Below are 24,144 nucleotides of genomic sequence, written 5' to 3'. Positions count from 1 at the left end.
TATCAGGAACTACATTATCATTCTAAACATTTAGAAATGTTGATTAATCATCACTACTCTTTAACCAAACAATAACTCAACACACCTTTCATTGTACAGACCCATAACACTAGCATGCCATCCAAGATAAATGGACGCCATATTCTTAACAAAGTCACACCTCTTGTCCCCCTTGCTCATTCAAAACAAGTATTTAGAATGCTACACTTCAAAAACACCTTACTATCCAAGCTCACACAATACACAATTGACAGCATCAAATCTGTGACACCCACACAACATACAATTCTTACAACAAGAAACATTAGTAAGGCCTTTAATGCCATCCCCTGAGGCAAACTAATCACCAAAATCTACAACACAGACATAGAAAAGAACACCAAATGCTTGTCTGCCAAATACAGTACTTATCAGGCAGACAAACATATATTACACTTCAGGGCAAGTCTTCAAAAAAAAAAAACTTCTCTCATGGAGTTCCACAGTGCTCCATTCTTCCAACCACACTTTCAACCTATATTAGTATGTACAACATTCCTACACCCCAACTGCCCACAAGCATTGCCTCCTATACAGATGACATTACCATATTATTCATACCAATCATACACCATATTGCAGATAAAGCCTGCACACTGGAACAAGACTGTCTCATCACAGTTCAGTCATAGACGGAAGCCGGCTGATGAGTGTTCCTCCCAAATCCACCACAAAATTCATCGCCGGCAGTAATCATGAGCACAAGTACACCATTTACATCACATGTAATGATGTACCTATGCCACATGCATCCTTCACCAAGGTCCTTGAAGTGACATATGACACTGGACTCACTTTTAAGGACCACATACAAGACACTAAGAGGCAGTGTACCCCCAGACTTTACACACTCAGAGCTATTACAAGGCCAAACCCTGGACAAGAAGAAGAAATGCTCTCCCTACTCCACAAACTATATACATGTATGAGATTAGTGATGTCCTATGCCTCCCTGGCATAGATCCCCTACCTATTTAACACCCACTACAATGCCTTGCAGACTATACAGAACAACACTATGTATCATCAGTGACTGCACCAGTACCACTTTCACAGCTCACTTACACTTTGGAAATAAAGCCCTCACTGATATGAGAGGCACAGCATTCTACACAGCAGCCTATGCTAACACACAATAACTCTGTTATTTTATGTCCCAGCCACATCATACAAATAGGCACAAAAAAGTATCACCATACAAGCATTACCAGACCTTCAACCACATTTCACCTCCAGACATTCCAACACTAGCAATGAAAAACACTTATGTAGGTCCTTCAAATAGTTTCTGGCCTCAACCAGAAACAAGGGGAGTAACCATACTTTTTGGGTAGGACTGTATACTATAAAGCTTCATATGACTAAACACAAGAACTCAAATCTTTGTCTTCATTTGTTTGCAGGTATCTGTTAGAAATTTGGTAGGTTAGAACAAAACCAAAAATATACCAGAAAGAACCCCATGCTGTGATCAAGTACCTGGAAAAAAAAAAAAAGAAAAAAAAAAAAGAGGGGGGGTTATGACCCCTAAGGAAATCCATGAAGACACAGTCAACATACTTGGTGAGGACTCTCCTTGCTACTCCACCATAAAGAAATGGGCAGCAGATTTCACGCAGGACAGGGAGAGCAACAAAGATGACTCACAGCCAGGATGCCCCAAATGATCAACTATGGATGATCAAGTGGTGGCCATTCACTGCAGGGTCTTGAGTGACAGACTTTTGTCTGTGCAACAGATATCTGACACCACGGACATCAATGTTGCCTCAATGCATACTGTTTTGACTGACATCTTGGGTATGAGTAAGCTGTCTGCCACATGGATGCCCAGAATGTCAACACCAAATCAGAGGCTGCCCAGACTGGAAACTTCGAGGTCACTTCTGGTTCATATTAAGGCTAATCCAGCAAATTTCCTCTGGAGATTTGTGACCTAGGATGAAACATGGGTTTACCACTCTGAATCTAAATCAGAGAATCAAAGCAACACAGGGAACACCACAGTTCCCCACCTCCCCCTAAATTCAAGCAAGTGGTATCTGTTGGCAGGGTGATGACCTGTGTTTTGGGATACTGAGGGAGTCCTCATCAATGACTACTTGCTAAAGGGTCAAACCATTAATGGGACCTATAATGCATCAGAACTGCAGTGGATGAAAGAAGCAATCAAAGACACGTGGAGAGAAAAGCTACAAGTGGGCATGCTGTTGCTCCTGGACAATGTCCCTGTCCACACATTGCAGGTGGCAGTGACTGAAGCAGCCAACTGTGGTTCTGAACTGTTGCATCATACTCCTTATTCACCAGATGTGACTCCTTCTGACTTCTGCTTGCTTCACAAACTGAAATCCTACCTTCAAGGTCACCGTTTTTACGGTGATGAAGATATCCATGCTGCTGAGGTGTATCTGGAGGCTCAAGATGTGAAATTCTTCCCTGAAGGGATACCAATGCTTGAACGTTGGGAAACCAAGTGCACTGAACTTAGGGGAGACTATGTTACAAGATAATATAAGAACAATCTTCTTGTGATGTTTTTTAGGTCAGGTCAATAACCTTTTGAAGGACCAACATGTATACTCATTTCAGGCACAGGATATATTACCTTGATCAGAACACTATACTAGAAGATCCCCCCCTCTCTACATACACCCATCAGAAGTATCCTTAAGTAAAGCTGACTGAGTTCAACTAGCTAGACTCAGATCAGGACATAACCCAACCCTCCTAAGTTAACAACTTGGATTTGGAATGGGTGATACCACAGAGGAAACATGCCCAACCTGTGGAATAGATTCACACAACATAACCCATTTAGTAGAGCACTTCATAGTACATGCCACACTGGGATGCACACACAACATCAACAGTGTGGGGATGACCCCATTGGGGATGTTGTTTCCTTGCAGTTGACTGATTGCTGGGAGAGGCAGACCAAGGTTGAACAACAACAATAACAGCGACAACAAAATGCAATGGTCATAAACTCACCACAAATGTTGGGACAATCTTCTTGCTCCATTCTTCAAAAATATCCTTTTTCCTCTCAAGTATGCTCATACCTGTTAAAAATAACAAAGAGTTAATAAATACTCTGATGGCGGGTGGGGGGGCTCACCATCCACTCACTCGATGTAGTGCTGCTCTTGGGTGGCTGCCCTTTCCTCTCTTCCTTCCTTCCTCGTGTCATTTTTTCTTTCATTCTTTCCTCTTCCTTCTGTCTATGGGTGGCTTTACACTGAGTGCCAAGTCTACCAGTTTCCTGTACACCAAGAAACCATTTACTATGCTGAGTGGTAACCATATAACCAAACTGTGGCACCTTGTGGTTTAGTGGGTAATTAAGGCGCTTCAACCGGATTCAGCCTATGTCTGTTCATATCCAAGGGGTGGTTGGGGTTTATTGCTCATATATTGCCACTCACGGATGAGTGAGGCTGGTCACTCTCATCTTATGTGTCAGGACCAACTTGCCTAGCCCTGGGCTCCTATGCTCCTCATGGGGCAACATACATTTAGATGATGGATGGATGGATGAATGAATACTCAAAAAATTAGCTTATTTTTGATATCATACGATAATGAAACTTAGGTAATATGTGTAAATATACAACTTTTTTCTGAGTCCACAGCTAGCTAAACTGAGAATGACATTTCTTCAAGGAGGAGGAGGAGGCTCTCACATTTCTTTTTATAACAACAGCTTCCAGCATTTCCTGGACTGTAATTAGCAGGCTTTTGGCAAGCTCCTTAGCTTCCAATTCACATAAACATCAGCCGTACCATAGCCAACCCCAATACAGGGATTCCCTTAGAGGAGGCATGATGTTATCTGTGTGTGTGTGTGTGCGTGTGTGTGTTCTTACCTACCTAATTGTACCTTTACAGGAATGAGTCAAGCTCGTACTATCCCGTGTCTTGAACCATGTTTATCGTAAAAATATGATATTTAGGGTGGCAGGTCAGGTGAAGAGGGATAATCGGGATATTATAGGTGAGCAGTGTGTGAAGAATGATGAAGGAAGGGTAGTGGTGAACAGTGAGGATACTAACCCCTTAACCGCAGGGAGTCACTTTCGTGACGCTTGGGAGAAAGGGATCATACCGCGGGGCAACACTTTTGTGATTCTGTGTTATTTTGAATTCGCCCGGGCTTTGAAGTGGTGGCTTGTATCATCTATCAGTACTGTCAATGTCCAACACTAGTCAGCACTCCTAATCTCATCTGTACTCCCATCCATTGTTGACAATTTAGCCATTTCTCCCCATTCTTGACTCCCCTCCCTACCTCCCCTCCATTACCCTATCCTCTCGCCTGCCCGGCTGTGCTACGCTAAATAAATCTTCCCTGGAATTTTTCACAGATTTCATCCATTGAAATAAGCCCTATGCCCTATTCTTATACCAAACAATATATACAAGAAAGAAATAAGGTAAGTGAGAGTGCCATACACCTCGAATTGGCTAATTATCACCTGACAACACCTCACGTGCACTCGTTCGCTAATTTTCGCGGTTTATTTCCCCTTGAAACATGCCGTATAATCTATTTTCGTAATAAAAATATACATAAGAAAGGAAGGGAGAAGCCTAAGTGATATTTACATTCACCTGGAACTACCTAATTATTGCAGGCCACCACACTGTATTCTACGCTAAGTAAATCTTCCCGGGAATTTTCCACTGATTTCATCCACTGAAATAAGCCCTATGCCCTATTCTTATACCAAATAATATATACAAAAAAGAAATAAGGTAAGTGATAGTGCCATACACCTGGAATTTGCTAATTATCACCTGACAACACCTCATGTGCACTCGTTCGCTAATTTTCGCTGTTTATTTCCCCTTGAAATATGCCGTATAATCTATTTTCGTAACAAATATACATATAAGGAGGGAAGGGAGAAGAATAAGTGATATTTACATTCACCTGGAACTACCTAATTTATTATGTATTGTCTTGGTTTCCTGCCAATCATTTCATTGCTATATATTAGCACGTCTCACAGGGCTGAAGTTGGTAGTATTGCACTCACCCTAGCCAGGCGGCAGTAGGCCACTACTATCAGTTCACTGTCGTCTTTGAAAGTGGGAGTATGTCTGATTTGCTCCTGCTAACTTCCGCTGCTTTATAGCCCCATGCAAAGGGCCCTGTGACCTTTACCCCCTACTAAACCTCGTGTGGAAAGAGGTAAAGGGCTGACAATTGATAGAGAGTGACTATGATCTTTTTATTGAGTAAAACAGTGCAAGTGGAATTGCAAATAAAGTGCAAATAATGTTTAAACAGCAAGTGAAAGCAATAAATGTAAATATAAGTGAACAATGGAAAATACAGTAGTTTTATAAGTTACTTCAAGTGACAGTGCATAACACAGTGTAAATAAAACAGAAATGTAAATAATGTAAATAAAGTAGAGAACGTAAATAGAAATGTAAATGAGTGGTATTATAAGAATACGAGTATATATACTAGGAGTAATGAAAGTGAAAGTTTCACTAGCATGTATAAATACTATGAGTTATGAGCGTGAAGGTGAAAGTGATATTCACTCTCAATGCTAGTATACAGGACGAGAAAGTGAATGCTACGTATTTTACTGAAAGAAATTGAATCCCTACAGTGACAATAAACTACTATTACTGAAGGAAACTTATGGATAAAGACTGCAGATATATATATGTGTTATATAGTAACAGAAATATAAACTGTGAGTGTTTTTATGAATAATAGACAACACTAGCGGCGAACGATCAGAAGTGGGATGGTCATACGCCCTCGCAATGAATCGTCCAGCATGGACAGCCGCCATTAGGTGACCAAGGCCGATGCATGCAAGCATGTTGGAGCCTTTAAAAACAAAACGAAACGAAACGAAAATGCTTGCATCTGGGTGGAAATTATGGCCGTGCAAACATTTTCACCTGGTCGGGCTGGTTTTTTATTTATTTATTTTTTTTTTGTGTCTGTGTCACTGCTGGGTATGGCCCTGCAATGGTGATTGCCTATCTGTGCTTGATGGGTCTGCTTGACCATGGTAAATGCTTCGCTGTGGCTTATAGGTCTGCTTGACCAGATAGAATTGTGTAAAACACCAGAAGCAAATGTTGTATGATGTACTGAAGTGGCCTTTTACAATGGCTATCAAAGTTAGAGTATGTGCAAAGGAAGGCCAGAGGAGAGCTCCATTATCCAGACGGATCCACTTTCTGGACATGCCTTTGGCTCTACTATGTTGGATAATTGAGTGATTATTGTAGTCATAATTACTATAACAAGACATGACAAGAATTAAATGGCAGAAAGGTCTAGCTGTTACCTAAGGTACGGTATCCATACTAAGAATAATTTCTCTGTTGTGGCATCCTTATTGTTGCTATATCACCATAGCATTTGAAAATCAAGTAATGTCTTGCCTTCACAAGCGCTCTTCTCAACTGGCCTTCAAAACTAAACCATCTGCATCTGAAGTCCTGGGACGTAAATATCAGCAACATGGAGGCATACTGGGCTGCATATGTGGAGTAATATGTTACACATTCAAATTGGGAAAACATATCTTCCAGTGTTAACTCTAATATATCACTGCCTCATGTTATTCACTTTATATAAATCTAAGTATGAAATAATATGTATTTTATATTTGCAGGGGTACCCAGCACTGCCGGGCCAAAAAGGTGAACACACTAATCCTATTTGTTTTAGTTCAATCTTTCTTTCTACTCCAGAAAGACCATGTACCTCTTATGCTTTTGAAGAGGGATTATAAGAGATCCAGGAAGTTTCTATTTCAGACTTTGAAGACTAACGCACAGTATTTGTGCGGACTTGTTTACTATTACTGGTGACCTCAAATGACCTCGGAGGTCAACCTCATAATTATAGCCCATGTCTGAACTGGAGGTCATGTGAGTCTCCATGCTAAAAATTGGGCTCCTGGGTCCAGTTGTTTGACCGTGTATTACTGATGACCTCAAATGACCTCAGAGGTCAACCTTACATCGCTATGTCTGAAGTGGAGGTCATGTGTCACTATGCTAAAGATTGGGCTGCTGGGTCCAGTCGTTTGAGCATGTATTACCAGTGACCTCAAATGGCCTTGGTAGTCAACCTCATATAGACTATGTCTGAACTGGATGTCATGTGAGTCTCCATGTCAAAAATTGGGCTGCAGGGGTACCCAGCACTGACCGGGCCAAAAAGGCAAACAATATACCGGTGGCCTCAAATAACCCAGATCTGAATTTTGACCCCCCTAAAACCATCCTTGGGTCACCCTGATTCAAAATATATCTGGGTCTGGGGGTTTCTAGCCCTTGGTTTGGGCATGACTGAAGGACAAACAAACAAATAATCAATGCAGCTCTTTTATATATACAGATAAAATAATGAAGATACAGAATTTTTACCTTATATTCACAAACTTAAGTTTTCATTGAACACCTGGCAGTGCAGAGTTACCAAAACATTCTGAAACCCTGCCATTACTTCTTGGGGCGACTGTACAGCATATGGTAAACTCTCATTTATCTATCGTCACAATATCAAGCTCATCAGAATATCCAGTGCTTTTTGCTCAGCCCTATTAAAACAATATCCGGCAAAATTAGGCAATATCTGGCTCAGAAACGGGAAACGATCACAAGTATTATGCATTTTCCGGTGATTATGTGTACTAATCAACTCAGACACAGGACCCAATTGGTTTCCAGGCAGACCCCGCAACACGCCAGCCAATCACAGTGAGTTGTGGAAGTGGCCCACCCAACGCGCCAAGCCTATCATGACTCTCTTATTCTCTCCTGTGGACGCTGTATAATGAGGACATATCTGTGCGTTGTGCATCTGTGACCCATGCGGTGGCTCATCAATATTGTACTGTATTTTATGCCTGATTTTAATCTATCACTCATGAGTAATAGTGTTGGAAAGTTTTTAGGATAAAGCATCAAGATGAACAGCTTAGGGTAGTGACATTATCTGACACAGCTCTAGATGGATGACCGACTGGGGGTGCCAATGCAATATGTGGCATTTTTGCAACATCCAGCTGGGGGTGGGGCTGGCAGAATTACATCAGGCAATTGAGAGATTACTGCATCTTGTATTTATCGTAACTCTTTTTGCTGACCACACATCTTTTAGTTTCAATACAAGGACCCTACTGGAAATAAGTTGGTTAAACTTTAGTAGGTTATTATGTCATATGATGGTGCACCTTACAGGCTGTTAATGTTTTGTATCTATGAACATGTACCGTACATGACTTACAATATATATTCAAAACTCAACTGGATCTTCTCGTTTATTCACCAATAATATGGTTTTCATTCCTCTATTCATTTTCTGTTTATATATATATATATATATATATATATATATATATATATACAGTAATCCCTCCAATATCCGACATAACAGAGCCATAGGCAGGTCCGGATAGTGGTCCTGTCCGGATATTGGGCCTCAGCTTATGGACTTGTACTTATGGACCCTAACTCAGAAAAACACCTATACAACTCCCTCTGGACATGCATTGCACCTATTTAAGACCCAAACCACACCAATAAGGGACATAAAGGACTGAAATAAATGCAAAAGAACCATAAAATCAGGTTTTAGAGGTGAGTTTATACAATATTAAACATTCTGGGTACTTACAAGTCCCTTGCTCCTGGACTGGTTTGAACCGCCAGTTTGCAGTCCACAGTTAATCCTCTGCACTCTAAATTCTAATTTCTTAACACTGCACAACACTGTAAATTCCTGTGTGTTCTAGTGGCGAGGTATTGCAGTTTATTCACTGTTTATTCACAAAAAACAAGCACCTGTGGCTTGCACTGCTATGAGCATCTGCTCTTGATCGGAGTTAGACTGTGACTGTTGATGATGGCGGGGTAACAGAGTTGCCAGATCGCAACGGCCACATTACCAATCTCCTCAACTTTCATTACCAAATTTAACTTTTCATTACCAAATTTGTAAAACTAGCATTTATTCTTCACTAATTATATATAAAAGTGGAAGTACATGTAATAACTCTCCTTATAATTAACAGCATGTTGATTATTTTCACGCTATGTAGGGTAGCAGATTAACCAGAGAGGGAAAACAATCCACCATCTCCATCCTGTGTATCCTCATACATGTGAAAAATTCATTTGATAATGCATTATTCTGATTCATTACCAAATTAATTTTTCATTACCAAATTGGCCCACACTTGGTAATGAAAAATACCAAATGGCAACACTGACAGGAGAGGGGGGAGGAAGGAAGGGGTGAAGGGACCATGGTGTAACAGCTGTTCGGAGCCAGGCGGCAATTTCAAATTACGGGTTGGAAAAAAGTCAGATTTTTTTTTAATTTTTTGCGATTTTGGCCCATTTTGGGAATATCAGATTCCAAGATAATTATGTCCGGTTAGTGGGGATGTTCGGATATTGGGCGTTCAGATATTAGAGGGATTACTATATATATATACAGTATATATATATGAAGTTAAGGGGTGCCTGTATCCTTAACTGAAGGCATAGAAATCTTGAATTTACAGTTATTTAAAAATACTGTAATTCCCAAAAGAAGAAGGAATTCCCCCTCTGGGAACTGGGAGGGAGGGAATCATCAAAGACTTCCTAACAAATGTGGGAAAGGACCAGGAAAAGTTTGGGAACCACCAAACCGAAAAGTGGAATAAAACTTACCAACATAAAAAATAGTAAGGTTGATGGGGGTGACAATGAGAGCATCCGCAGCAAGTTTAGGTAACACAGCCTTCAGTGTCTTTCCCACAAATCTGCTATCAAGATACCTGTACCTATAAGAAAAAGGATGCATCAAAATCACAAATATATAGAGTAGGTTATCAATGACAATTTTTTATTACATTAAAGAACCATAAAAAAGAAAAGGTATCAGTTTATATCTCCAGTATCAATGTTTATATCTCCAGTATCAATATTCTGCAAACACATGCATAAAAGACCCAGATCTCAGTACAACAATACTTGTTCATAACATGGTGAAATTATCTCATATTACAACTCAGATAAGAAGGTGACAATCTATAATATGACAAGCTCTCATTACTTACCATTAAGATGTCTATAAGTTTAAAGTCATGTAAGTAATATGTTGACAGATATATGACAAAAAAATGAACTCACAATAACCAAGGCAAAATCATTCCAGTCTGTTTAGATTAATCAAACAAATACACTTATATCTGTGTTTTACTAAGTTTACTAGGTGTTTCACTTGGAAAAGCAGAGTTGCCAGTAAATAATATACTGTACATAGTTATATTTCTCAGCAACCATAATTAAAAAATATTTCATTGGTAATCTAAAAATACAAGCAACATGCATATAATCAAAAGCAAACAACGACATACAGAAAGCTGTGAAGTATTAAAAAAGTGTAACTAAGTAAATGGTTATTCATTATACAGTATTCTTATCACTGTTTAGTGAGCTTCTCTGTACACAATGATCCAAAAATAAAAATAAAAACAAACATAGTACAGGTACTCCTGTACTTGAACAATTCATTAGAGAACATAATTATCATACCTGGATGCTGCTAAGTACCACACACCTAATATATCTAGTTCTATGATCACTAGGAGTACAACACAGTTAATTAACCCATTCATGAAGTAGCTAAAATCATAGTTATTTTTTCATGTGTGAAATGGTATTGACATTACACGCACATCAAAAAGATTTGAAAGGTTACAGCATACAGGAGTCAGTGCTTTACTTACCAAGCCTGTTCTGTTTTGCCTTTGCTTGGTTGTATCTGTATTACCTGATGGAAAGAGTATATGGACCATGTTACACTTGACTTTGTTACTATGTTATTACCAATTAATCAATATACAGCACTATAACTGAAAGGAGGCATGGATGTTGCATTTCGTTATTCGGAATCAATTTATCATGACATTATACCTTTTCAGTACTATTTTGCATTGGTAATAATTATTCCAAAATGGAAAGCTTGGGAAATATTTTAAATTACAGTACATATACCTTAACGGCAAGTGTACGAGGGGGAACACGTCAATATATGTTCTCTTAAGGATAGAGGTGCTAAGGTGCTAAACTACACTCTACTCAATATCGGTAAAAGAAACTGTACCAAAGCTTTCATAGGAACAGAGGAAAAGCTATCTCTGGTAGGTGGTGTCCTTCCAACAACGTCCAAGCTTCACTTCCATAAGTTAGAGTTGGTATCACAATACTGTCATGTAGTCACTTTTTCACTTCCATGCTCACTTCCCTGTTTCTTATCACTGCTTTCAAAGAACCACCAACCTTTCTTCCCTGCTGTACCCTTTCAAGCACTTCACCCTCCAAACCTCCATCCTTACTCATCACACTACCCAAGTACTTAAACATACTCACATTTTCCAATTCCTAACCACCCAACCTTGCTGTACATTCACTGACTTCACCTCTCTCAAAGACCATCACTTTACTCTTCCCTACATTCACCCTTAGATTCCGTTTCTTACACACTCTCCCAAACTCATCCACTGTGCCTTGCAGCTCTCCTTCGTCTTCACTCAACAACACAGTATCATCTGCAAACAACAGTACAGGGAGTTTCCAAACACTATCCTCTCTCACCAGGGCCACTTCAACATCCACTACCCTACCTTGTACCTCTTTTATTACCCCATCCATGTACAGGTTGAACAACCATGGAGACATGACACATCCCTGTTTCAACCCAACCTTCAAAGAGAAAAATTCACTTAGTTCACCATCCACACACACTGCAGCCTTAGCACCATCATACATACTCTTCACAGCATTCAACAACTTCCCATCTACTCCATATATTCATAATACTTTCCACAAAACTTGTCTATCCACCCTGTCATATGCTTTCTCCAAATCCATGAAAGCTGCATACAACTTCTTTCCCTTCTCTAGAAATTTTTCCACTACAGATCTAAGAATGAATATCTGATCTACACAACCTCTTCCCTTCCTAAAGCCTCCCTGTTCTTCTCCAACTAATTCCTCTGTTCTTTCTCTAACTCTGTCAATATGTATCCTACCATACACTTTTCCTATTATACTAAGAAGACAAATGCCCCTATGATTACCACACACTTCTTTTTCCCCTTTTTCTTTGTACAAGGGAATAATTATACCCGACTTCCAATCCTCCGGGACTCTACCTTCCTCCCAGGCCAATCTGCACATCTTCCACATCCATTCTACTACTATCTCTTCCCCATGCTTCAGCATTTCACCACACACTCCATCAATTCTTGGGGCTTTCCCCAATTTAACTTTCTTCATTGCTTCCACAACTTCTATCCTACTGATTTCTTCCTGTCTTCTCACCTCCCTCCTAAGTCAACATTATTTCATAAAAGAAGGTCATGTTATAGCTAATGTACTAGTATTATTCTAAAAGCAGGACATTTTAGATAATCTGCTCAGAAAGCGGGACATTTCAGCCACAATTAAAAAAGCGGGACAGATGTAAAAATAGCAGGACTCTGGTCACCTTAGTTGTACTACATATAATATTTTCGCATTTGACCAAATTTTTCTGAAATTTGGCCGGAACTGGTAAAAGTTTGGCCAATCTGGCAGTGATTTTGGGCGAGATGTGGCTGTCAACTCTTATCGAACACCTGGCAACCCTGTCTCTCTCAACACACACAAACACACACACACAGAGACGGAGCTCTTCCTGGATCGTTGGGAAATAATATCTGAATCAGTGGCAAAAAGGACACCAGCCTATTGTGATTATGTAAATGAGCAAGTGAGTGGTGGTCCTGTCGGACAATAGTTAAAAAAAAAAAAAAAAAACGCAGGCTTCGGTCATATGAAGCACAAGATACAGTGGAAATAGAAAGTTTCCATAAGGTTGCATCATGGCAGAGAGGGACAGTGCTTTGTTTATAACTGAAGTGGAATTTGCAAGCTTCTCCGAAGATAATGTGGGAAATGGAAGTGCTAAGCTGAACCAAACAAGAGTAGCAGGAATAGAGAAAACAGCAGAGAGGAATGTCCAGGAGTTAAAAAAAAAAAAAAAAAAAAAAAAAAAAAAGGTATGGGCAGTAATTAGAAAGTTGCAGGAATGGACCTTAGAGCAGGAGAGAGAGATCAAAGTCCTACAGAAAAAACTGGAAAAAGTTTGCACACGCAGTGCTGAACAAGAAAGAGAAGTCACAAAATTAAAAGTGATAAACAAATCTGCCTTAAGTGAAATAAAACAGCTCAACAGGGAGAGTAAGAGGTTGGAAGAAGAAAGGGACAGGATGAAAAGTAAACTAGATGAATATGAATCTAAATCAAGGATGCAAGATCAACACATTAAGGAAATCAAGGAGCAACATAAGGGGCGAAAGAAATTTCAGGAGGAAGGAAATGTAAATATGAAAGAGATTATAGAACAACAAAGCAAGGAAAAGGTGGAGAGGGAAGTGGTTAGGGTGCTGAGAAGTAGAGAATCTTTAGTCAGGGATGCAGCAGATAAAAAAAAAAAATGTTACAATTTCTGGAGTAAAAGAAAAACGTATGACAATAAGATCAGAAAGAGAAAAAGAAGAACTGAGTAAGGTTAAAGAAATAATATCAGTAGTTATGGAGGGTAACAACGAAGCTCAAGAAGAGATTGAAGAAGTGTTTAGGTTAGGAAAGTACGAGGAAGGAGGGGCTAGGCCACTGTAGGTAACGTTTAAGTCCCAGGTAATGGTAAATGAAATCATCAGTAGAACATGGAAATTATCAAACAAAGAGAGGTTCAAAAATGTTTGGATAAGGAGAGATGCAAATGAGGAAGAAAGAGCTAAAATAAATGAGTTAGTAAAGGAAGCAAGGCCAAAAAAACGAACAGAGAATGGAGGAAGAGAAGACAGTATTTTATTGGAGAGTTATGGATCAGAAATTGGGGAAGTGGTACCAACGGAGAGAAGAAAAGAGGGTATAAAAAACAACTAAAAAAGTTTGAAAGTGGCATATACCAATGTTGATGGTTTAATATTGGCAAGGTTAGAAATCAACGATGTCTTGAGGGTTAATGAACCTGATGTTAAGTGCTTTGCAGACACCAAGTTAAGAGAGGATACTGATATCCATATGGGAGTTGGTAAATACAAACTGTGGAGAAGAGACAGAAAAGAAAAAATGGGAGGAGAAGTGATGACAGCAATGAAGAACAACATAAATGTAGATAATGTGGAAATTGGAGGGAGTAGGGCTGAAGTGATAATTATGAAATTACAAACCGGACAGAACAGCAAGACAGATGTGGCAGTAGTGTATGTTCCCCCTAAGACAAGAGCATGGAATGACAATGAATACCAGGAGATGCTGACAGACATGGTTAGTTATCTACAGAAAGTGACTTAGAAAAGCAACACTATAATTCTAGTGGGTGATTTCAATTGTAAAGAGGTGAACTGGGAGGAATCTGACCAGGAGGCAGTAAGGATTCATGGGGCACTATATTGTTAACTACAGCAATGAATAAATGTGATGACGTAGTGGGTCAAAGTAGACACGATTCCGAGGTAAGGACACACCACCAAGATTAGATTTACTGCTAACCAAAGAACCTGATGTAATTGAATCTTTGAAATATCTGTGTCGTATAGGAAAAAGTCATCATGTGGTCTTTGAGTTCCAGATGATAATAGGGAACGTGGTGCCAAGAGATGAGCTTTATAGGAAGGAAAGACACAACTTTGGGAAGGCAAACTTTACAGGACTGAGAAAGTTTTTTGCAAATGTGGATTGGAGAAAATTCAGAGAAACAAGAGAGATACAGAGGAAGTAGGATATCTTTCTAGACCTCCACAATTTGGGAGTGGAAAAATATGTGCCATGAGTAAGGGGAAAGAAAACAGGAAAAAGGAGTGGTTTAATAGAAGGTGTATGACAGCAAAAAAAGGGGGGGGTTATGGCATGGAACAACTGGAGAAAGAGAGGTAATAACAGAACAAAGGAAGAATTTAAAAGAACTAGAAATGAATATACAAGAATACATAGAAAGGAAGAGAGGAACTTTGAAAAAGGTATTACAGACAAATGTAAGGATGAATCCATATTGTTTTATAGATTTATCAATAGCAAATTGAAAAAAAAAGGAAGGAATCACCGAAATGAAAGTAGAAGGAGAGGTCTATAAAGATACGGCATTGCAAGCTGAAATAATGAACAAATGTTTCCAATCGGTTTTTGCTAATGAAAGAGAGTTTGTGGAAGGGGAGGGAGTGACTAGATATGTAGTGATAAAAGATATAAAAGTGAAAGTGCAGGAAGTGTATAAATTACTAGAAACTCAAGATGTAGGGAAGGCCCCAGGACTGGATGGAATCTCTAAATGGGTACTGAAGGAATGCAGAGAACAATAGGCAGATAAGATTCACAGTTTAATTGTGTGTTCTCTGGAAGAGGGGAAAGTGCCTCAGGAATGGCAGAGGGCAAATGTGGTACCAATTTATATGGGAGTTAACAAGGAAGAACCCCTGAATTATAGACCAGTGTCCCTAACCAGCATGGTTGCAAAATTGTACGAGAGAATCCTGAAAGATAGATGGATAAAATATCTGGAAGAGATGAATATTTTGGCTGAAAGTCAGTTTGGATTCAGAAGTGGAAGGTCATGTCTTTCCGGAAAAACTTGTTGAGCTTTTACTCAAGAGTGATTGACGTGCTACAGGAGAGAAACGGTTGGGTGGATTGTGTGTACAGTACTGTATTTAGACTTGGAGAAGACCTTCGACAAGGCACCCCATAAGAGACTAATGTGGAAGCTAAAGCATATAGGAGAACTGAAGAGAAACCTCCTGGAATGGATGAGAGACTTTTTGAGAGATGGACAAATGAGGACAGTAATAAAGGACAGGATGTCTGGATGGAGGGAAGTAACAAGTGGAGTCCCACAGGGTTCGGTGTTGGTGCCAGTAATGTTCCTGATTTACGTAAATGATATGGTAGATGGAGTGAACAGTTATGGAAGTCTGCTGGCTGATGATGCAAAGATCCTAAGGAAGGTAGAGGTTGAGGAGGAGTGTAAAATGCTGCAGGAGGATCTGGATAGGATACACGATTGGAGCCAGATGTGGGAAATGAAATTCAATGCAAAGAAATGTAAAATATTAGAAATGGGTAAAAGTACCAAGAGACCATCTCAGAATTATTTGATGGTTAATGAACCAATCACAAAAGTGAGAGAAGAGAAAGATTTAGGAGTGCTGGTCCAGGATAGTTTGTCACCTGAAAAACACATTAACAAGGGAAAGACGTATAAACTCTTAACTAATATAAGAGAAGCATTTCATTACATGGACAAAATGGTGAAAAAACTGATAGTGATCATGATCTGCCCCAGGTTGGAATATGCAGCGGTAGTGTGGTCCCCACACAAAATGAAACATATAAATAAGATTGAGAGAATACAAAGAACAGCAACCAAGATGGTCCCCAGTCTGGCAGATCTGTCATACAGAGAAAGGCTGGAAAAGCTCGATTTGCCTTCCTTAGAGGAAAGAAGAGAGAGGAGTGACATGAGTGCTGTGTTCAGGACCATGATGGGAGTAGAGAAAATTGACAGAGAAGATCTGTTTGTATGGGATAGGAGAGTAAGAAGAGGACACGGAATGAAACTGAAGAAGTCAAGCTACTTGAAGGATATCAAGAAATATAGTTTTCCCCATAGATGCATAGACCTGTGGAACAGCCTGGACAAAGAGATCGTCCAGTCTAAAAACTTAAACGAGTTTAAAGCAAAATTTGACTTGATGAGATACAAGGACCTGACGAGCGTAGCTCATTTCCTGTATATCACAGTTAGGTAAATACAATTTGGTAAATACACACAAACACACCAGAAATTATATATGAAGGTCACACACTTGCGTAAACACGTTGGTAAGCACATGTCTGCACTTGACAATGGTAGTAGCAGGCATCTTGGGTGGAGCCATGGTGGTGCTCTAGTATTCCCCATGGTCAAATAGAAATGCAGACAGATGATGAGGCAACCGATCAGCATTACAGAGTGTGGGAGACTGAGGCAGCTCAGCCGGTCTGTCTGGCAGCACATGGTTTGAATTGTTGAAATGGTGGGGGAAACCACGTCAAACAACAAATAAAGGTACAGATTTATAAATGTCAAAACATAGAATTGTCGAATAATGATTGGTTGAAAAAGGAGGGTTTCCTGTACTGCAAGCATCCTAATCAGTGGCCCATCTTTACTGATGCTATGGCCACTTACCTGTGACAGGACCATGAGAATGTGATAAAGCTGCATTGAGAAGGATCCTCAGGCAGTCCTCTATCATGTCCTTTTTCTGTCCTATGACACTTCTCAGTCTGTCGCCACAGCCCTCAGCCTCCTTGCATCATCCTTTGTTGCCCTAGCTTTCGACCTCCTCATAATGGCCTCTGTTACCCCCAGCCCTCTACTTCCTCACACTGACGTCGTTCACCCCAGCCAGGCACCACCATGGCCAATTCTTCTTCACCTCAGCCAGGCACCCTGGCCATGGTACCACCATCAGCCCCACTAACTATTGTGTCTCCACCTGGGGTCTCCCCTCAGTTAAAAGCCTCATTGGAGCTCTGCCTGACACCCTCTGCCACTCCATATCCTCTACCTACTCCAGCATCCTTGGCAGAGATGAAGCCTAAGGTGGTGGAGCTGAGGTAATCTTTGGAGGAGACATTAGCCACTAGACCACATGGGATTATGTGTACTGTACAGTATAATACAGTACTGTACTGCAGTGTACACCTCTACCCTCCATCAAGGTCAACATTTGGTGAATACATACAATGTACTGTATTACTGTACTGTGTCACTAATGTACAGTTTTTAAATGCTTCGTTTTCTTAGTTTTCATCTTCTATTCATGGTAAAGGTTTTAGGACAGAAGGCTGAGATGGATAGAATCACAAGACCCCGCTCAAGGCCGAATGTTGAGCCGAATATGCAATATCCAGCACTTCACTTTATGCAGCATAGGACTTGGCTGAATTACAATGGATAGTTAAGAAAATACTGTACAATGAAAAAACACACAGTAACTCTGGCACCTCTCTCCCTAACCCTGTGGCTGAGTAAGATGGTTCTCTCTCTCTCTCTCTCCTGTGTGTGTGTGTGTGTGTGTGTGTGTGTGTGTGTGTGTGTGTGTGTGTGTGTGTGTGTGTGTGTGTGTGTGTGTCAACTTTTCTGAGCTGACATGACTAACTACAGGAATGAAAAGCATACAACATGAAAGGAAGAATTCATCTATGAATTAGATTGCTTCATCATGCCCACTAGAAATTTCCTCTTGCTGTGTAGCATCAACTATAACCAAACAGGACTTAATATTCATCTGTTAAAAAAAAATCTGTATGTAAGTGTAGTCACTGAATTCACACCAAAAAAAAAAAAAAAAAAATTGGAAAACATTAAAAAAAAAAAAAAAAAAAAAAAAAAAAAAATCTGTATGCCCAGACGAAGAATCTGATAACTATTACACAGAACTTTCCTACCATAATTATGCAGCTGAACTAACTGTAGAGAAGACGTGTAACTTCAACTTTTCACAGCGTGGCCTGATGATGAAAGGACTGGACCAACAATTAATCTCATATAAAATAATTTTCAATTACTTACAGTCTTCTGGGCTTTTACACAAACAAGATCCCAGTATCCTGTACTGTACAATCAATGCAAATTGTTTCCCAGTACAGTATATTAACAGCAACATTAGATAAGCATCTGAAAATACATCGTGAATATGAATATAAACTATTTCAGGACCAGTCTAGAGCTACTACATCAAATCTTATAGAAATGTGGTAATAGGTGGGGGCACTTACCGTCCACTCACTAGATGCAGTGCTGCTCTAAGGTGACTGCCCCTTCCTCTCTTCCTACCTTCCTTCTTTCCTTCCTTCCTCTTCTGTCTTTTTTTTCTCTTCCTTCTGTCTGTGGGTGACTCTACACTGAGTGACAGGCCAAATGGTTTCCTATACACCAGGAAACATTTACTACGCTGGGTGGTAACCATATAACCAAACTATGGCACCTAGTGGTTTGCGGGTAATTAAGGCACTCCAGCTGGATTGAGCCTGTGTAGGTTTATATCCAAGGAGTGGTTGCGATTTATTGCTCAGGTAACCACTCAGGGATGAATGAGGCTCGTCCTTTTCATCTTGAAATCAGGACTTGCCTAGCCCCGGGCTCCAATGCTCCTCATGGGGCAACACAAGAGTAGATGATGATGATGATGATGCACTGTACAAATGCAATTCTTTACTTGCACATCAATACAGTGAATGGAGAATCTCTACGGTTCAATAATTTTATGCGCACTAAAATACTGCTGGAATTAAATATGTTATGTCATATTCTGAAGAGTACAACTACCAAATAATCATAAATCTGCTCTACAGTGACTGATAAGGGTATAAGTCAAAGTTTGCAAGTACTGTACATAATAGCACAGTTAACCCCTAGGCTGCCGTGGCCAAAAACATTTTCATTGTCTGTGGTGCAAGAAAACCGGTAAAAAAAAACAGTTTTCATCGTACACTCAACCTTCGGCTATCACTCCCAATTGGTCCCGCTATGGCTGCCTTATAGCCGAAACCGTGATAGCCGAATTGAAGAACTTGTGGTAATAATTCTAACTGGTGCCATGACCTCAATATTTACCCCTAAGATACCTTTTTTGTACCACATATTAACATATAATAGTCTAAAAGTGAGCATGTTTTATGATGTGATCATGATTCTTATAAATACCCCTCACAGTTGATTCATTGACGTTATGTTTCTTCCCCACACTTCGCTTGGTCTCACCATTCTCTATAAGTTTCACATTTCCAGTTTATCTGCATACCTTAGGTTCTTCCTCTTCTTTATTTCCCTGCCAGGTGCCACAGCATTATGTTGGGTGATGGTAGGGGGAATGCTGGCCATGGTCATATCATGAAAAAGGTTATTGTTCTCGCTATCACTGCTCATGGTCTGAGGGTGCACACTTGAATGGTTTGGCGGGCAGGAGACTCGGTCGGGCGGCCAATCAGCACTCTGTTGGCGCTGACGTCACATGACCAATCACGGAGTGAAGCTTTTGTTGGCTGGGCGGAGCACTGGAGCCTGGCCTTTTTTAAATTTCCGAACATTTGTGGTGCGCGATAGCAGGCATTTAGTGCATGATAAAGGTACTTAGGTAGTTTTTTACATAGGCGTGATAGCGAGATACACTACAGAGGAACTCGTGATAGCCGAGGGTTCAGTGTATATTTTGACCCACTTATACCTACCCAAACATGATAACATTTTAGTCAGACAAAGTTTACAATCCACACTGATGATTCGCAACTCACTCATCAAGCTTAGGCATGCATTAGACACAAAAACTGACCAAAAATTCACAATATTTCACGCGGCTCTTCCGGAATGTAAGACGCAGTCTACCGATCAGCATTTTCGGAATGCGATACACAGCCAAGTGGTTAATAACTTAAAAGCACCCAATGTGAAACACTGCAAAGTATAAGAGGAATGAACCATACACAGTGTACAGTAAATCCAAAATATCTTTTAAAATGGAATGGAAGACATACAAATTAACAAAAGCACTGGACACAGTAATCACACTATGAATATCATCTTGCAGTGATGCATATTGCTGACCCAAACCAATCCTTTTTGTACTTTCCAAAAATACCATAAACAGATTCTTGATATGTTTACAGCATTTTCAAATTACTGTAGTGCAATGCACATTAGCATAATTACTGGCATATAAAAACCAAAGTATTATTTTGGAGAAACTAAGGGTGGAATGGAAAAATGGAAAGCTTAGGTATAGGAAGCCATACTGAGGGGAGATTTATTACAGGTGACAGATAGTTGAGACAGTATGTGGGGAAAAGGAAAAGGAAACAAAACAGCCTGGTAGCATACGCAAAGTAGAGGGTGTGTGGGAAGACACAGGTGCCCATGAAGGCATAGCGCGCCAAGGTTCCTGTGTCGTATGGCTTGGAAGGGGATCCTGCTGGCACCTGAAATAAATAAAAATAAAGCTACTTATCAGTCTTCCTAATATACTGTAACTCATCTTAGCTTTTTACATCTGAAATGAACATCAATATATACTGTATTTCTTACAATTAGAGACAATCTTTGCCATAAGTCAGGGATGTGTTTTATCAAACCTTTCTCTATACACCTGGTACTGCAAACTGTGGGAAACTGGCAAAACAGCTATACAGGGAGCAATGCATCTTTAACTGGCAAAACTTGTGATCTAGTGTCAACTTATGGAGAAAAAAAAAAAAAAAAGGGCAATATTCCACATACTTTAAGCTGTTAGACAGAGTTGCTTTTACATCTGCTTCTAATTTTCCAGTCTTCCTTTCTGCTTCTTTGAATAAAGGAAAATAAAAGTACTCACAAACTTCTTACTTGTCATGTAAGACAAATGAAACTGAGTGGGGTGCTGGAAGGCCATGGTGGCTGAGTGGTCAGCATTGTTGACTGTGAAGTTGCCAGTCCCTTAGAATTCTAGTGTCGGAAGTTAGCATGGACTCGGAGTCCATTCACCCTTTGTGAGTTGGTTGGTAAATTAAGTACCATGGGTAACACGCATGGGACTGTCTGTAATAACGATGATGCAGTGGCCTTGTATCCCATGATTATGGGTAAATAACCTACCACAAGTTCAAAGGCCAATATTACGGAGACGAGCACTGCGGCTAAACGCCTCAAGGTGTCTGCCTCCACCTTTATCTTTACATCTCTTTGTACCGGGGTAAGAATAGTGCACCCACTGCCCAACATTTCTGTTGAAAACATTTTCATACTTCCTAGAGCACTGGAGGATGGGAGGGTGCAGTGAAGACTGCAAATCCTTGCTGATTGTCATGAAACCCTATATAACCTAAGAGATAATAGTGAACAAAATCCTCTTTGCTTTGTGTATGGAGCTATCCAACAAGACCCTACAATTACACTAGATGCAGAACTGTAGTTGTTCAGCAAAAACCGATGCCCACAAAGAAAGTAGGAGGGTTATGTGAGGATATTTTAGCTTGGAGACAGTTATGCCATGGTCATCCCCTGCCAGGAATTCTCGCTAAGAAGCTAGGCATCAGAAATAATGATGATGAAGAAAAAAGGACAAGGCAGTAGGTAGTGAGCAAGTAAGACAGCATCTGTGGACAAATTAACCTGGAGGCAAATCTCTTATGACCATCCCATTAGGTCATCAGGAAGGGAACAAGGTAGCAGAGATCAAGGTGACACTTATTCAAGAAAAATATAGAGCATGTTATGATATAAAAGGGAACTTACCAGTATTTTGTTGTTTGCAGTTTGCTGAATGAACTCAGCCCCGGTGTACAGCATTCCATATACAATGACATTGCCAACAATTGGTCGTTTAGCCACAGCAGAACGTACAGCTTGGATTGCTTGCATTTTTAGAGTGTGATGATCAGAAGGCTACTACTGACAAATCTCTAACTTAAAATTTTAAGTCCAGTGCAGTATTCCAAACAAAACACTAAATAAGTATTTGGAGGGGAATTTGCTTTAGTGATGTTCAAAACCTGTCACTTATGACTGCTCTAAGACTTGCATAGCTTGTCAAATGATGGCTCCTTGATGATCGCCTGCAGAGAGAAGATATAACGTTCTTATAGAAAATAAAGAAATATCAAAATTCAGGATATCAAAATATTAGCCATTATCACCGAGATATTATTCACTTGCATTGATAATAACCAATTTCTTGTAAACATACTGGTGGTTGCAATTGTACTAGTAAGTTTTCTACATTCTATCTGAGTTAAAATAAGTTTTCTTAATTATAATATAACATTTATACATATCACTGTAACTGCAACTGTTGAGTATCCTGCATTCAATTACAAATTAGTACAGTAAACTCAGGTAAGGTTAGAATAAATTCTATCTATCTATCTATCTATTTATAGCTAGACACCATAATCCACTAAGGGGTGACCATTTGTCAGGGTTAGTCGTTTTACGAGAAAGGGCACTAACCCTCCACCAACCCACTTGTTGACAAGGAGAGAACACGTATGGGTAGGTTATATGGTTACCACCTGGCATGGTATTGGTATATATGTGGTTTCCTGGCTTAAGAAATGATTAGGCTTATCAGTTAATGTAAAACCACCTGAAAAGGAAAAATGAGTAATAAAAAGTAACAGGAACAATGGGAGAAATAGAAAGAGAGAAGGGCAGGTGCTGAAAAATAATAATAACAGTGAAAGAAGGTGTAAGCAGCACTACCGTACAAGTAAGTGGATGATATCGCCAACATCAGCTGTTCAATTAATTTAATTAGGTTAGATTAAGATTGACTAGGTTGTTACGCTAGGTTAATAGGGATAAGAGGACTAGGGATGGATTAACCTTGAGGCCTGACTGACCTGAAGGCAATTTAATGATCAATTATGATGAAAATACAATACTAGTGTTCCATACAGGGACAGATATTGTTGGTCATCTTCTGTCTTTTGTGCCAATAAAAATCAACATACTCTCCTTATTCTTCCCACAATGAATGAAAATAAATACCTGGTGTATTAATTAGCAACTAACATTCAAAATCCTAAATCAACCATATGACATCAGATGAACCAATTTCAAACACTGAACTGTCTTGTCTATGAGCTACATTAACTCTTGCAGCAACATATCAAACCATATTTCATCACCGGACACTCCTGTTTCACTTTTGACTTACATGCTTAATGATGTACTGGTAGCTAGCCTACCTAGGAAAAAAAAACATCATGACGTTATAATTATGAGAGCTTATTTACATATGTGTTCAAGTGCAGGACACTTTTTTTTTTTTTTTTCAACTTCGGCACACAATAATGCTTTTCGGTACTGCTGATGTACTGTATTCTGTTTCAGTACACAATTCAGTACACAATTACTGATGTCAGCAAACATAGTTTGCTGACTGAACTAAGAATACTAGCTATTCATCAACTCATCTCAATACGGTATTTCTACTTTATGTTTGTAACTTAAGTTTGATTCAGTTCACCTATTTAATTACAATATATTTTCAC

General features: G+C 39.7%; 3 protein-coding genes across 3 annotated transcripts in view; 1 reads left to right on the top strand and 2 right to left on the bottom strand.

The window, feature by feature from the left end:
• wapl (cohesin release factor wings apart-like) overlaps window positions 1-9,773 on the bottom strand; it is a 148,025-nt gene extending 138,252 nt beyond the window's left edge. The window contains exons 1-2 of the mRNA XM_080279861.1: window positions 9,751-9,773; window positions 3,034-3,104 (exon numbers count right to left, since the gene is read on the bottom strand). The gene's annotated coding sequence lies outside the window, so the exon portion shown is untranslated. The remainder of the gene's footprint in view (window positions 1-3,033; window positions 3,105-9,750) is intronic.
• Window positions 1,862-2,552, top strand: LOC145409213 (histone-lysine N-methyltransferase SETMAR-like). The gene is made up of 2 exons (XM_080279700.1): window positions 1,862-1,918; window positions 2,121-2,552. Exons 1-2 carry the CDS (start codon window positions 1,862-1,864, stop codon window positions 2,550-2,552), a joined length of 489 nt encoding a protein of 162 aa, XP_080135826.1.
• On the bottom strand, window positions 2,581-22,510 carry LOC145409212 (mpv17-like protein). The gene is made up of 5 exons (XM_080279699.1): window positions 22,385-22,510; window positions 20,996-21,093; window positions 9,751-9,863; window positions 3,034-3,104; window positions 2,581-2,598 (listed from the first exon to the last, which is right to left on the bottom strand). The coding sequence occupies exons 1-5, from the start codon at window positions 22,508-22,510 to the stop codon at window positions 2,581-2,583; spliced, it is 426 nt and encodes a 141-aa protein (XP_080135825.1).
• Window positions 22,511-24,144: the final 1,634 nt, after the last annotated feature.

Source organism: Coenobita brevimanus, chromosome 80 (assembly GCF_032717465.1).
Source record: "Coenobita brevimanus isolate Jiangsu-jjx chromosome 80, ASM3271746v2, whole genome shotgun sequence".
Lineage (NCBI taxonomy): Eukaryota > Metazoa > Arthropoda > Malacostraca > Decapoda > Coenobitidae > Coenobita > Coenobita brevimanus.
Note: the sequence above shows the minus strand (reverse complement) of the source record. Positions and strands in the feature narration are given on the sequence as shown.

Coding starts and splice junctions, on each gene's coding strand:
- LOC145409213 (XM_080279700.1), top strand. CDS start 1,862: ATGGATGCCCAGAATGTCAACACCAAATCAGAGGCTGCCCAGACTGGA. Junction 1,919..2,120: donor CCCAGACTGGAAACTTCGAG/GTCACTTCTGGT, acceptor TGGGATACTGAG/GGAGTCCTCATCAATGACTA.
- LOC145409212 (XM_080279699.1), bottom strand. CDS start 22,510: ATGCAAGCAATCCAAGCTGTACGTTCTGCTGTGGCTAAACGACCAATT. Junction 9,864..20,995: donor CCACACACCCTCTACTTTGC/GTATGCTACCAG, acceptor TTTTTCTTATAG/GTACAGGTATCTTGATAGCA. Junction 3,105..9,750: donor CCTTACTATTTTTTATGTTG/GTAAGTTTTATT, acceptor TATTTTTAACAG/GTATGAGCATACTTGAGAGG.